General features: G+C 44.2%; 1 protein-coding gene across 1 annotated transcript in view; it reads right to left on the bottom strand.

The window, feature by feature from the left end:
• Nucleotides 1-6,407: 6,407 nt before the first annotated feature.
• LOC145400200 (N6-Methyl-AMP deaminase-like) overlaps nucleotides 6,408-14,497 on the bottom strand; it is a 46,600-nt gene continuing 38,510 nt past the window's right edge. Inside the window, exons 7-9 of the mRNA XM_080272715.1 lie at nucleotides 13,983-14,083; nucleotides 13,274-13,333; nucleotides 6,408-6,551 (exon numbers count right to left, since the gene is read on the bottom strand). Coding sequence (XP_080128841.1) covers nucleotides 6,408-6,551; nucleotides 13,274-13,333; nucleotides 13,983-14,083 — 305 coding nt within the window. The remainder of the gene's footprint in view (nucleotides 6,552-13,273; nucleotides 13,334-13,982; nucleotides 14,084-14,497) is intronic.

Genomic DNA, 14,497 nt, shown 5'->3' with positions numbered 1-14,497 from the left:
GATATATACGGAAGTCCCTAGCTAACTTTGCTTCTCTACACGTATCACACAGGCCGAGAATATACCATAGGTCACACGGGGCGCGTAAAGGGAAGAGGGGCTTAATGCGGATAGGGAGGGTTACTCTCTGGGGAGTCGGCCCGGGGGTAGGGAGGAGAAGAGGAGGGGGGAGGGGAGATATAGCCTGAGATCTTGCTGTTATGTGAATGGTGCGGGCTTGTCTGTCACTGGTCGAGAGAGGGGGGGGGTGTCTCAACCCGGGGCTGGGGCTATACACTCCGCGCGATTCATAGGGGTTTGATTCATCGATGGAGGGGATACTATAATGGGGGGGGGGGAGAACGTGCCGCGTATGGGGATAGGAACAAAGGATAACAGTTTGTTGGTAAGTGGGGGCGCTCACCATCCACTCACTCGATGTAGTGCTGCTGTCGGGTGTCTGCCCTTTCCTCTCCTCCATCCTTCTTTCCTTCCATCCTCTTCTGTCTTCCTTTACTTCATTCTTTCCTTGTCCTTCTGCCTACGGGTAACTTTACACTTCCTCTTCTGTCTTTCTTTCCTTCATTCTTTCCTCTTCCTTCTGCCTGTGGGTGACTCTACACTGAGTGACAAGTTAGATGGTTTCCTGTACACCAGGAAACCATTTACTAAGCTAGGTGGTAACCATATAACCAAATTTTGGCGCCTGGTGGTTTAGTGAGTAATTATTGCGCTCCAATCGGATTGAGCCAGTGAAGGTTTATATCCAAGGGGTGGTTGGGGTTGATTGCTTATGTAATGCCACTCAGGGATAAGTGAGGCTGGTCACTCTCATCTTAAATGTTGGGACCAACTGCTTAGCCCTGGACTCCTCTGCTCCTCATGGGGCAATGTAGGATTGGATGATGGATGGATGACAGGTCACTGAAGGGGAGGGGTCCACGACACTGGGGAGGTATATGATCACGAGACCTGTCACTCACGGTTCTGAGGAGGGGAGGCCACGGCCCCTGGGGAAGAGGGCCTATGCAGGGAGCTCCAAGTGGCAGCCGGGCGTGGGAGGCAGGCCGTCCGGGGAGCTGTACAGGACAGTGGGGCCCATGGAGTTGCCACTAGTCTGGGAGTAATGGGGCGGTGTCTGGGGCGGCTTCCTTGCTGCATCGGCCCTGCAGGAGGCAGGGCTCTCGGGACTGGGCCCGAAGCCGGGCAGTGTGCCATCGGCCCTTGGTTGTCCTTGGGGTCCGGGGTAGGGCCTGGTGGAGTCCCGGCCCGAGTGTCAGCCGGGAGTAGGATGCTGCCGAGGTAGGGCAGCCTATACCCTGGTCCGGGGTGGCTGTCAGGAGAGAACTGCGACCGCCTGCGCCGAGGGAGGCCCACTGGTTCTGGGGACTGCAGCCTCTGCTACAGGGGGAGGCTGACAGGGGAGAGCTGCGGCCTCTGGTCCTGCCGGAACCCGTCAACGTCTGGGGTGACCCAGGCTGCAGGGACCAGACTCCAGGACTTGGGGGCATCTCGTCTGGTCTGGACTCAGGAGGGGAACCTGTAGGAGAAGAAGCTCCAGCCCTCCAAGGAGAGAGCTGGAAAGAGTGGCACCTCGCTCTAACACCAGGGCGCTGGGGCAAGCCGGAGGTGACTCCTTCCGTTAGGCAGCCCCGTCAGGCACTGCCTGTGCTCCTACATGGAACAGGGGTACGAGGGCATTCCAGGCACTCCTGTTGTAGGGCTAGGATCACCTGCACTGGAGACGTCGGAAGAGGTCGAACGTACACTCTCTGCTAGTGCCGCAGCTCCAACTGAGCGTGCCCTCCCTTTGTTGGGTTGGGGTTACCTGTCCTGGGGACATCAGGAGGAAGAGGCCAGACGTACACTCTCGGCTAACACCACAGCTCCGACAGAGCATGCCCTCCTACCATCTGGGAAGGTCCTGTGCCTGTAACATCGGGAGCCAATCCAGAAGATTCGGCGTCTGAGAGTGTGTCTGGGAACTTGCCACTGCAAGTCCCACCCCGATTCTGGCGAGCACTTCCTCTGCTGGAGAGTAGTGTACTCTTTCCGTACACTACTAGGTGGTCTGGCTGCGCAGAAGAGGGGCGCCAGGTCATGAGGGAGATGTGTCGTTGCTGCCTGGACACCTGCCCAGGTAAGTCAGCCCCTCCATTGTCTCCTTGTGGGGTGGGTGTCACCCCCTCACTCTCTCCTCTTGGGGTGGTGGTGTCGGGCTCATCCCGCCGCGCTGGTATTTCAATATATATATAATATATATCCATCATCCAATCCTATGTCACCTCATAAGGAGCATAGGAGCCCGGGGCTAGGCAAACTGGTCTTGACATTTAAGAGGAGAGTGACCAGCCTCACTCATCCGAGTGATATTACATGAGCAAAAATCCCCATCCACCTCTTGGATATAAGCTAGCCTGGCTCAATCTGATTGGAGTACCTTAATTACCCACTAAACCACCAGGTGCCATAATTTAGTTATATGGTTACCACCCAGCATAGTAAATGGTTTCCTGGTGTACAGGAAACCATTTGGCTTGTCACTCAGTGTAAAGTCACCCATAGGCAAAAGGAAGTGGAAAGAATTAAGGAAAGAAAGACAGAAGAGGACAAAATGAAGAAAGTGTCAGAGATGAACTAGTACAGAAGAATATGAAGAAAATGATGCCCAAACATGTGGTACATAGATTGAAAAGGCTTCACTGAACCATCCATCATCCTCCATTCTCTGAGCTATATAAGGAAGAGGAAAGAAAGAAGAAAGGCAGAAGAAAAAAAAAATGAAGGTAGTGTCAGAGATGAACCAGTACATGGAAATATGAAGAAAATGATGCCCAAACATGTGGTATAGTACATGGATGAAGTGGCTTCATGAACCATCTATCATCCTCCATTCTCTTAGCAATATAACTATGGATCTGGGTTGAAGCCTGACTGTTGTCGAGTGTATTCTAGGGAAATGTGACAAAAAAAAAAAAAAAAAAAAAAAAAAAAAAAAAAAAAAAAATGCAGCAGTACTGTTGGGGACCTAGATGCAAATTTGACATGTTGTGTTCTAGTGGAATTTTGTGGCTTTGGGTTCAGCAGGTTAGGTTTAGTACTGTGACCCAAGATAAAAGGGAATAAAGCTGGGTACATGAATTTAAACATAACACAGATTGATAACTGGGTCTGATATGTGAGGCCCGGGATCGAAACCATCATGGCCAGTTCACTTTCTATGTCACTCTCATCTTAAATGTCAAGACCAACTTGCCTAGCCCCGGGCTCCTATGCTCCTCATGGGGCAACGTAGGACTGGATGATGGATGGATGGATTGCGACTGTAGCAGGTTATGTTCAGGGGAAATATTGTGACCCAACATAAAAGGGAATACAGTTGGGTGCCTGAATTTAAATATGACTGCTGTGGACTGGTAGACTAGTGCAGAGATTTGCTGATGTCCGTGAATGACATGTCGTGACAGTAAATGTAGAAAAGAGTAAAGTGATGGTTACTGGGAGAGAAGGTGACTCCCAGTGTGATGTTACAGTGAATGGAAAGAGACTGGAATTGGTGAGAGAGTTCAAATACCAGGGTACAGTGATAGAAAGGACAGGAAAATGTGCAAAAGAAGTGGAAAGTAGAGTGACACAAGGAAGGAAAGTAGCTGGTGCTCTGAAAGCCTTGATAAAAAAACATAGGCTTGAGTGCTGCAGCTGCACGAGGCTTACATGAAAAAGTGTTAGTGCCAACTTTAACATATGAATGTGAGACTATGGTGTGGCATGAAAATGAAAAGTCAGGAGTGACAGCTGTGGAGATGGGACTGCTGAGGAATGTGTGTGGAGTACAGAGAGTGGATAGCATATGGAATAATGTGATGCGTGAAAGATGCGGAGTGAAGAAGTCTGTGGACACCAGAATCAAAGAGAGTGTACTGAGATGGTGTGGTCATGAAGAGAGAATGGAAGACAATACAGTGGTGAAAAAGGTATACCTGAGTGAATTTGAAGGAGGAAGGAGGTGAGGTAGGCCAAGAAGAAGGTGGAGGGATATAGCGGGTGAGTGTGCAAGGAAGAGGTATGGAAGCTTGTGAGGCTAGGGGACTGACAAAAAACTGAGCTAGCTGGTTGAATTTTGTGCGGAGAGGCACATAACCAGGGATTTGGCACCACTTTTAACGTGACAGCGTTCAGATTGACTCTATCAGATAGATATATGTAAAGCTACAGAACGTGGTGAAAGGGTTTTGGCCTATATGATGAAGCCAGGATTCCATGGGCTTGATTGATGAGTGAATGGAAGCATGGCCCATTGATCTGAGCAAACTTGGGCTGTCTGGACGTTGATACTCCTCACCCTGCCCTAGGGTGGGAAAGGAAGTCTGGATGATGATGATCAAGAAAACAGATGTAAATGTTGTCCCCTGATTGGAGGTGTTAATAGGATGGTTATAGTATGGGTACCCTGTCAGTATTACACTTTATAACATTTTTATTTTTGGTCTAGCTATCTTCAAGCTGTTTTACAAAGCATAGGAAGGATCTTTAGTACTGAATTGGGTAATGAAAGCTATATTTAACCATTCTAGTTTGAAAAGTCTCAGAAGGAGTTGTGGTGTACTGAAACACATCCCTTACACAACATAGACTTACTGTTTGGTCTCCATTGACCTTTAACCCCTGCTGTGCTTATTATTTGTAAGGTAGTATACCTCCACTTAATCACCGTTTTATGACCATCGTAAACTGTACCTTGTAAGAGGTTTGCAGCAAGGTCTGTGCACACCTTCATTGTGTCTCATAAGGTCTGCAGCTCAGCAAGAGTTAACCTTCCTGTGCTCTCACAAGTTCAGCATTTATTTTGGCTTGCATCACGGAATGACAAGACTGAGAACAGAGATAGATCTGGCATAGGATATATGAAAGAAGTGACGTAAATAGGAAAAGAGGAGGGCAGACATGGAAAAAAAAATGGTAAAGGATAAGGAAGAAGTAGGCAGCACTACATCATCATCCACTCACTTGATGTAGTGCTGCCTACTTCTTCCTTAGCCTTTATCATTCTTTTTCTGTGTCTGCCCTTCTCTCTTCCTGTTTCTCCCATCTTTCCTGTCACTTGTTATTGCTTTTCTTTCCTTTACAGGTGGCTTTACATTAAGTAACAAGCCAAATGGTTTCCTGTAAGCCAAGAAACCATTTACAACGCTGGGTGGTAACCATATAACCAAACCATATGTGCTCCCTACGTGTCAACAAGTGGGTTGGTGGAGGGTTAGTGCCCCTCCTCGTAAAACAAATACTGTAACTCAAAAGTCAAATGGCCATCCTTTATGGGATTATGGTGTCTGGCAATAGATAGATAAACAGATAAAAGTAAACCAGTACATTAAGGTAGTTTGGATATCACAAAAGGATACTGAGGACAGCAGGTTGAGGAAAGCCACAGGTAAAAATATGGAGGGAAGAATGCCCCAAGGCAGAGCCAGGAAGACATACAATGAAATCCTGAGTGGAAACCTCTGGGATTAGGGACTGAGTAGGGCAATGGCTTAAGATTGCAACACTTGAAGAGCTGCACTCATGTAAAAAAAATGTACACATATTAGCCCGACGCCCTAATCCCGCAATATTAGCACTGTCAGTTATCTCTACACATAAACATAACATAATGGAAGTCCCTGACAAATTTATTCAGGTAAGAGTATGTCATAGGAGCCTGTGAATGTCTTCAGTAACCCTCTCATGATCATGAAAATTTTAGTATTCTATTCCAGCAAACATCATGTGATTTTATTGAGCCAAGAGTGAGTCATAGGAATTTTAGCATTAATATTTTCATCATAGTGATCCATCCATCCATCCATCATCCAATCCTACATTGCCCCATGAGAAGCGTAGGAGCCTGGGGCTAGGTAAGTTGGTCCTGACAATTAAGATGAGAGTGATCAGCCTCATTCATCCCTGAGTGGCATTATGCGAGCAATAACTCCAACCACCCCTTTGATATAAACCTTCACCATCTCAATCCAATTCGAGCACCGCAATTACCCACTAAACTACCAGGCGCCAAAATTTGGTTATATGGTTACCACCCAGTGTAGTACAGTATATGGTTTCCTGGTGCACAGGAAACCATTTGGCTTGTCACTCAGTGTACAGTCACCCATAGGCAGAAGGAACAAGAAAGAATGAAGGAAAAAAAGCCAGAAGAGGGAGCGCAAAATCAGATGTAGGAAGAAGGACAAGGAAAGAATGTTGCAAAGAAAGACAGAAGAGGAAGGATGGAAAGGAGGAAAGAGAGGAAAGGGCAGACACCTGCGTGCAGCACTACATTGAGTGAGTTGATGGTAAGCGCCCCCAACCTACCACCATGTACATTATATTCATGCTATTTTAAGGCAAATTTGTTAAGCTTAAATGAAGAGTATGGCTGGTAGAGCATATCACATGAGAAGCTTTCCTTGAAGACTCTTGAGCTCATTCTGTACAGTCTGTCGCAATATAGTTTTTTCCTTCTGGTTCATGAATGTGGCTTCCACTGCTTGAAGGCATAAATCTTGTATATCCTCCTCTGGAAGGCTGAATGTCTGAAAGCAATATATGGGTACTTATGTCAATGAAATTATTAACTGATTTTTCATCATAATAAAGAGCTAGTTTCCATGATCATAAAGGGTGGGGTAATGTTCATAACACCCATCTCTATTCCTGTACACAGATTCAAGACCTGTGAGACATAACACCCACCTCCATAACTGTACACACACTCAAGACCTAAAAGACCCACAGATGTATGCTCAGTTAGTCAGAATTATGTGGGAATAATGTGGAAATTAACACAAAGTTTGGAAAACCCTTGGATGTATTTATTCCAGAGTAGCTTTTTTTTTTGTTTTTCAACAAGCAGTTACCTGAATTTGTGGAACTCAAATACTCTTGTTAAGGAACTTTCAGCCTAAATTCTTTTCCCAAAACCTTAACAATGCCTTTACCACCTTCAACAGAATCATTTATATATGCACGAAATCCCACATCCCGAGTGGGAACATTTAAAACTTTAACCCTAGCTTATGACACTGAAGGGTAGCCTACCCAATGTATGACTGTGCACCCCAGATGAGGAGGAACAACTGTGACCAAGTATGGATGCCAAACCTCCGCAACCTACCCCGCATATTGTGAGAAGGACCTCAGTCTGCCTGACAAGGTGCCATCTCCCATGTGGGGGCAGTTGCACCCTATGAAGTTTTTTATAGAATGGGAGATGGTTCTCTGACAATGATTTCCCTCCTACTTACACTTGCCAGAGACAGTGAGTGCAGTCCTTGGGCCTTAAACATAAACAGTATGCGATGGGGTAATGCCATGTGAAGATTCAACTGTATATCGATTTATTGTATATTGATGTCTATTTAACATGAGGTCAATGGGGATACAATGGGGGTCAAGGACCACATAACCTAAATTCTCAAAAACCATTTCTGCCACCCACCTGAAGTACTGTATGTCCTAGGTTGGTCCAAGTCGTCACAAAAGTACCCCCGAGGCTACGAGAGTGCGACACAGTATTTTCCATGTCACAAATTTCAGTATTTCACACACAAATAATTCATCTCTCCCCTTAATAACACACACTGCACTACACCAGCACTAACATTTAAGTGGGATATATTCCTTAAACCCTCGGGAATGTAGAATTTTGCGAATAACTTGTTTGCTCTCCATATCTTATTTTAGTATCATTTTTGTAACTGTTAAATTCTAGACATGAGCTGCCAAGTACGAGCCACCCTGTCTTATCCCCCTTTGTTTATCAGATGGCCTTTTACATTATATGCAGCTTTAAATTTTGTTTCTAAATCTTTAAAAGGTCATTAAGTACTGTACAATATTGCTCATTACAAGCTTAAAATCATTATATTATTGATAAAAAATATGAAAATAAAGGCATGTGAAATACTGTTTGTAACATCAGCTAAAAGAAAAATATGAACTACAGTACACTTCACACCTGAAAGAACTTGAGTTTGTGTAAGTGAAACGGGTTATATTTAAACCTCCAGTCTGAAAAGCCAACTAAACAGCACATTTCTAATAATGTATTCTTTTTAATGAAGTTGAACACTGCAGCAGAGGTAAGTTTCATAAGCTGCTATTTTTAATATTCATAAAGTATGCACTTCTGAACAATGAATTAGCATAAATTCTACTGTACCATCACCAAAGCTATGATGTGTTTTACATAATCATAACAGTAGCATAAAAGTTTTGTTACCGGGAATACATCAAAACATGGCAACATCTGATCAGCTTAGCACACCAGGCCTGTTGCATATGTGCAGCCATGAGCAAAATTTCTATTTCATAAGCATTGTTGGTATTACATAACTATTTTTGTCAGAGCTATGTGAATTACACAAGACAGTGCTCACTGCTGGGAGTAAACTGCCAGTTAAATTAGCTCATGATTGTATACACTGTACTGTAAACATGCATACCAGGCTGCCCTTCTTGCTTCCTCACAAGAACACAGCCACCCAATCCACTGCTCCACTGGCTGCTAAACACATATCTGTGTAACATCTTCGCTTATGTCAGGACATTAGTGAAATAAGTAATACTGTATATGAATGGGTGTGTGTTTTATGGACGGCATGTTTGGCGGAGGGTTAGTGCCCCTCCCCGGAAAACAACTAACTAAAAAAACAAACAATAAGCCTCGGACAAGGACTGACCAAACGATGACGACCAAGGACCGGACAAAGGACATGGTTATTGGAACGTGGAGTGTAAGGGGGAGCGAATGATGAGGTGAATGAGAGAGAGATTGTCCAGGTGATTGAGGGTGCGAAAGTGGATGTATGTGGAATAAATGAAACAAAATGGAGGGGAGGAAGTGTGAGAGAATGGGAGTATGAATGGGGTATAAGAGCAGGAGTAGGTGAGAATGAGAGGGCAAAGGAAGGAGTATGTATAGTTGTGAGTAAAAGATGGAAGAAGAGCATAAGACAGTATGGATCAGTTGGGTCAAGGATTGTGTGGGTAAAGTTGAAAGTTGGAATACAAATGTGGGCGATTGTGTGTGTGTATGCGCCAACGCAAGATCATGCTAGTAGAGTGAGAGAAGAGTTCTGGACAAATGTAGAAGTGTGCATGGAAAAGTTTGGAAGGAAAGAGAGACTGTTTTTGATCGGTGATATGAAATGTAAAGTTGGGAATGTGAAGGTGGATGGAATAGTTGGTGAGTGGGGTGTGCCTGCTGAGATAGATGAGAATGGGAGTGCATTAGTGGACATTTGTGCTGGGAGGGGGTTGGTGATAGCCAATACCCTCTTCAGGCATAAAATGATCCACAGGTATACATGGCGAGTGATGAGAAGGGTGGGTGGTGAACTGAATGAAAGGAAGGCAATGATTGATTATGTGTGTGTGGATGAAAGGATGTGAAGATGTGTAATGGATGCAAGAGCTTATAGAGGTTGGGGGAGTGGACTTTCTGACCACTACTTGGTGGTGGCCAGAATTAGGAGTCCAGTAAGATGGAGGAATAGAAGAAGGGAAAGACGAGAGGAAGGAGTAGTTGCAAGGAGTGTGGAAAGGTTACAAGAGGATGAGAAAAAGGCAGAGTACAAGAGAGAAGTGGAGGAACGATTGTGCAAATATGAATTGGAGCAGATGGGAGACGTGGAAGGTGTGTGTAGAATATTTACAGAAGAAATATGTGCAGCATGTGATGTGGTGTGTGGAAGGAAGAGAAGACGGAGGGGGGTGCAAGGAACAGCGTGGTGGACGGAAGAGGTGAGACAGGCTGTGGCACAAAAGAAGAAAGCATACAATGAATGGATGAGAAATAGGGGCATGGAAGAAGTTGAGAGGCGGAAGAGAGAGTTATATGTAGAAAGAAAGAGAGAGGTGAAAAGATTAGTAAGAGAGAGAGTAAGAAGAGAGTGGATGAGGAATTTGGAAGGAATTTGAGTGTAAAGTGGAGGGACTGCAAGAAAATGTTCTAGAAAGAGGTGAAAAGAATAAGACAGGGTGGAAGTGAAGTAAGCAGGGGAGTGAAAGATAAAAATGGTAGATTGCTAGTGGAGAAGGGAGAAAAAGTGAGCAGATGGAGAGAACACTTTAAGGAACTGTTGAACATAGAAGATGGAAGTAATGCGAGTATAAGTGGCTGGGGAATGGCTGGGAGAAGGAGGGAGGTGAGAAGACAGGAAGAAATCAGTAGGACAGAAGTTGTGGAAGCAATGAAGAAAGTTAAATCGGGGAAAGCCCCAGGAATTGATGGAGTGTGTGGTGAAATGCTGAAGCATAGGGGAGAGATAGTAGTAGAATGGATGTGGAAGATGTGCAGATTGGCCTGGGAGGAAGGTAGAGTCCCGGAGGATTGGAAGTCAGGTATAATTATTCTCTTGTACAAAGGAAAAGGGGAAAAAGAAGTGTATGGTAATCATAGGGGCATTTGTCTTCTTAATATAATAGGAAAAGTGTATGGTAGGATACTTATTGACAAAGTTAGAGAAAGAACAGAGACATTAGTTGGAGAAGAACAGAGAGGCTTTAGGAAGGGAAGAGGTTGTGTAGATCAGATATTCATTCTTAGTTCTTTAGTGGAAAAGTTTCTAGAGAAGGGAAAGAAGTTGTATGCGGCTTTCATGGATTTGGAGAAAGCATATGACAGGGTGGATAGACAAGGATTGTGGAAAGTGTTAAGAATATATGGAGTAGATGGGAAGTTGTTGAATGCTGTGAAGAGTATGTACGATGGTGCGAAGGCTACAGTGCGTGTGGATGGTGAACTAAGTGAATTTTTCTCTTTGAAAGTTGAGTTGAAACAGGGATGTGTCATGTCTCCATGGTTGTTCAATCTGTACATGGATGGGGTAATAAAAGAGGTACAAGGTAGGGTAGTGGATGTTGGAGTGGCCCTGGTGAGAGAGTGTAGTGTTTGGAAACTCCCTGTACTGTTGTTTGCAGATTATACTGTGTTGTTGAGCGAAGACGAAGGGCAGCTGCAAGGCTTGGTGGATGAGTTTGGGAGAGTGTGTAAGAAACGGAATCTAAAGGTGAATGTAGGGAAGAGTAAAGTGATGGTCTTTGAGAGGGGTGAAGTCAGTGAAAGTACAGCGAGGTTGGATGGTGAGGAATTGGAAAATGTGAGTACGTTTAAGTACTTGGGTAGTGTGATGAGTAAGGATGAAGGTTTGGAGGGTGAAGTGCTTGAAAGGGTACAGCAGGGAAGAAAGGTTGCTGGTTCTTTGAAAGCAGTGATAAGAAACAGGGAAGTGAGCATGGAAGTGAAAAAGTTACTACATGACAGTATCGTGATACCAACTCTAACGTATGAAAGTGAAGCTTGGACGTTGTTGGAAGGACACAAGTCAAGAGTGAGAGCAGTGGAAATGAGTTATTTAAGAGGAGCCTGTGGAGTCACATGGAGAGACAGGCTGACGAATGAGGATATAAAGGAGCGTTGTGGTGTGGATGTGGATGTGACAGGAAGCGTTATGAGGAACACACTGAGGTGGTTTGGCCATGTGGAGAGAATGGAGGGGAAAGACTGACGAAGAGAGTGTATGTGAGTGAGGTGGAGGGAGGAAGAGGGAGGGGGAGGCCGAGGATGAGATGGAGGGATGGGGTGGAGAGGTATATGAGAGTGGGGGGTGTGCGTTGGGAGTAGGGCAGTGAAATGGCGGGGGACAGGGCGACTTGGAGGCGATTTGTTTGTGGCCACCCCAAACGGGATTGAGGCGTCTGGTAATAGATAGAGAGATGTTTGGTGACACTGCAATGCTGAACTTCCTGGCTTCTGTCTCAGACTGTTCCTTTGCTCATTTACCCAACAGTTTCACTGACCAATACACACTTTGCAGCACCAATGACCAAACATACACACACACTCACCCTCACATTACTGTGTAGTGAATGTGCATACAGTACTATACATTAATATTCTCAACACGACTCATTCACCTGACACAGTTTCACTCACTGTCACACCCACTGCTGTATCAATGATGGCTCCCTCCCCCTGTGCACATACATGCTCGCAGACATGCATGCATGCACGTGCACACACACACACACACACACACACACACACACACACACACATTAACAAGACAGTTAGAGAGACATAAATTCTTGACTAACATTATACAGATGAGGAGATGATGAAAAAATTTATAGTGACCATGATCCATCCCAGGTGAGAATATGCAGCTGTAGTGTTGACCCCACACAAAAAGAAAGATATAAACAAGATTAAGAGAATACAAGGAACAGCAACCAAGATGGTCCCCAGCCTGGCAGGTCTGTTGTACACAGAGAGACTGGAAAAGCTGGATTTGCCTTCCTTAGAGGAAAGGAGAGAGAGGGGCATCATGACTGCAGTGTTCAGGGCCATGATGGAAGTAAATACAATTGACAGAGAAGATCTATTTGTATAGGATACAAGAGTAACAATAGGACACAGAATGAAACTGAAGAAGCCAAGCTGCTTGAAGGATATCAAGAAATATAGTTTTTCTTATTGATGCATAGACCTGGAGAATAGCCTGGACAAAGAGATCGTCCAGCCTAAGAACTTAAACAAGTTTAAAGCAAAATTTGACTTTCTGAGAAACAGAGATGGGACCCCACAAGTGTAGCTCATTTCCTGTATATCACAATTAGATAAATACAACTAGGTAAATACACACACACACCAAGGGTCAATTCCCAGCATTGTACAGCATGATTTAACATCCCTCCTCATGCAACCAGCACCACACTTCACAATAATTCAGTATACAGAAAAACAGCCATCACAGCCATCCAAAATCTCTAGTTACAAAATATCCTTTATGAACCCCACCAGACATTTATCTTCAGAAACTCTCCTTCCCATAGATAAACTAGTTAATACTGCCAGGCTATGATGTCCCCATTTTAGTACAATGCAAAATACAATTAACAACTGCCCATTATATCCTCACTGCAATTCAGTCCCTTACATGACAACACACTTCTGGTACAGTATGCATCTCATGCACCTTAATTGTAACACAACACATTTCTGGTACTCATCTCGTGCACCTTACTTACACGGCAGCACACTTCTGGTACTCATCTCATGCACCTTACTTTCACAACATAGACCTTCAGCATAACCATAACAAAGTATCTCTGAAAATGCCCAATTAAGTGGGCAAGTTCTTGAAGAGTACAGGGTTTAGATCCAGATATGATTGGGTCCACAACAACAACAGTTTGAAGATTGATATACTAATGACAAACACTGTTAACAGATGTTTCAGGGAACACTCACCTTGGCACACAGATAATATTCTTCACTCAAGGTGGTGCAGAACACGCCTTTGTCATCAGTCTGTGTCAAACAAAATGGCATATTAGTTTACAAACTACAGTAAATTCATTTAAGTAATCATCATCATCATCCAATCTCAAGCTGCCCCATATAAATAGCAGTGTAGGGGTCTGAGTTCACCCCACTGTGACTGGACTCCATAAAAACCAGGTCCAAAAATTATCCATAAGAGCACAAGACATGTCTACCAAGCAAATACTGTTCCTGATACTTACAGAAAAAGATGGGCAGCCTAACAATGGAGAGGGGCAATGTACAGACACCCCCCACACACACACACAAAAAAAAAAAAGAGATCTGAAAGGGGCAAAAACTTGTGGCTGAGCAGAATGCAGTCATGAAGAACAATGAAGACTAAACAGACCCTACATGCCAGCATCACGAAGTTGCATCACCTACAGTGGCACTAGTTTAATTCAGCCGATGAAACATCAGTGACCTTGAAGGAAGATCATCATATCATCATATCTGGAAACAAGAAGAAATGCACCCTCTACTCCATTCTCTGGGTCTGGGATATCCCCCTGCCCTCTGCCATGTAACCATTTCTAATGCTTGTGTAGTGTTGAAAGTGGCTTGAAATCTCTTCCTTAAGGATGCCTCCTAAAGAAGGTGCACAGAGTGAAAAATAACATTCAAATAAACTCACACAAATAATCAGTGGATGCTTAAGTTCCTTCCAGCGTGCAAAGTGATGCTGCTCTACAGTCTTCACAGTTCCTGATTTAACATTTGAGGACAAACATATCTCTGAAATATAAACAAGACAGTGTTCATCATCTAAGGGAAGAAGAGCTCCATCAGGTGAATAATGTTGCATTGTAATCCCTAAGTATCCCATGCATCCCTTTTGAATTAAAAGATATTTACAGGAATGTTACAAAGAATATGTACAATGTATGTTGATACTCTACTTTTAAATCCACTCAACAACAGTCATATTAGTCCAGCTGCCTAAAGTTTTTTTGTGACTGAACTGTGCTTGGGATTATGGATGAAGTTTTATTTATGATTCTGATACTAAGGCATGTCCTTAGCTGGGTACCACTCTGGCACTATTGGGAAAATTTAACATGTTAACTGCCTGCTGTCCTATATTGGATTTTGATAATACATTACTCCCACAACAGCAACTAGTAAATTGTGTGGATCTTGAACCAAAAC

This window comes from Coenobita brevimanus, chromosome 51 (assembly GCF_032717465.1).
Source record: "Coenobita brevimanus isolate Jiangsu-jjx chromosome 51, ASM3271746v2, whole genome shotgun sequence".
NCBI lineage: Eukaryota > Metazoa > Arthropoda > Malacostraca > Decapoda > Coenobitidae > Coenobita > Coenobita brevimanus.
Note: the sequence above shows the minus strand (reverse complement) of the source record. Positions and strands in the feature narration are given on the sequence as shown.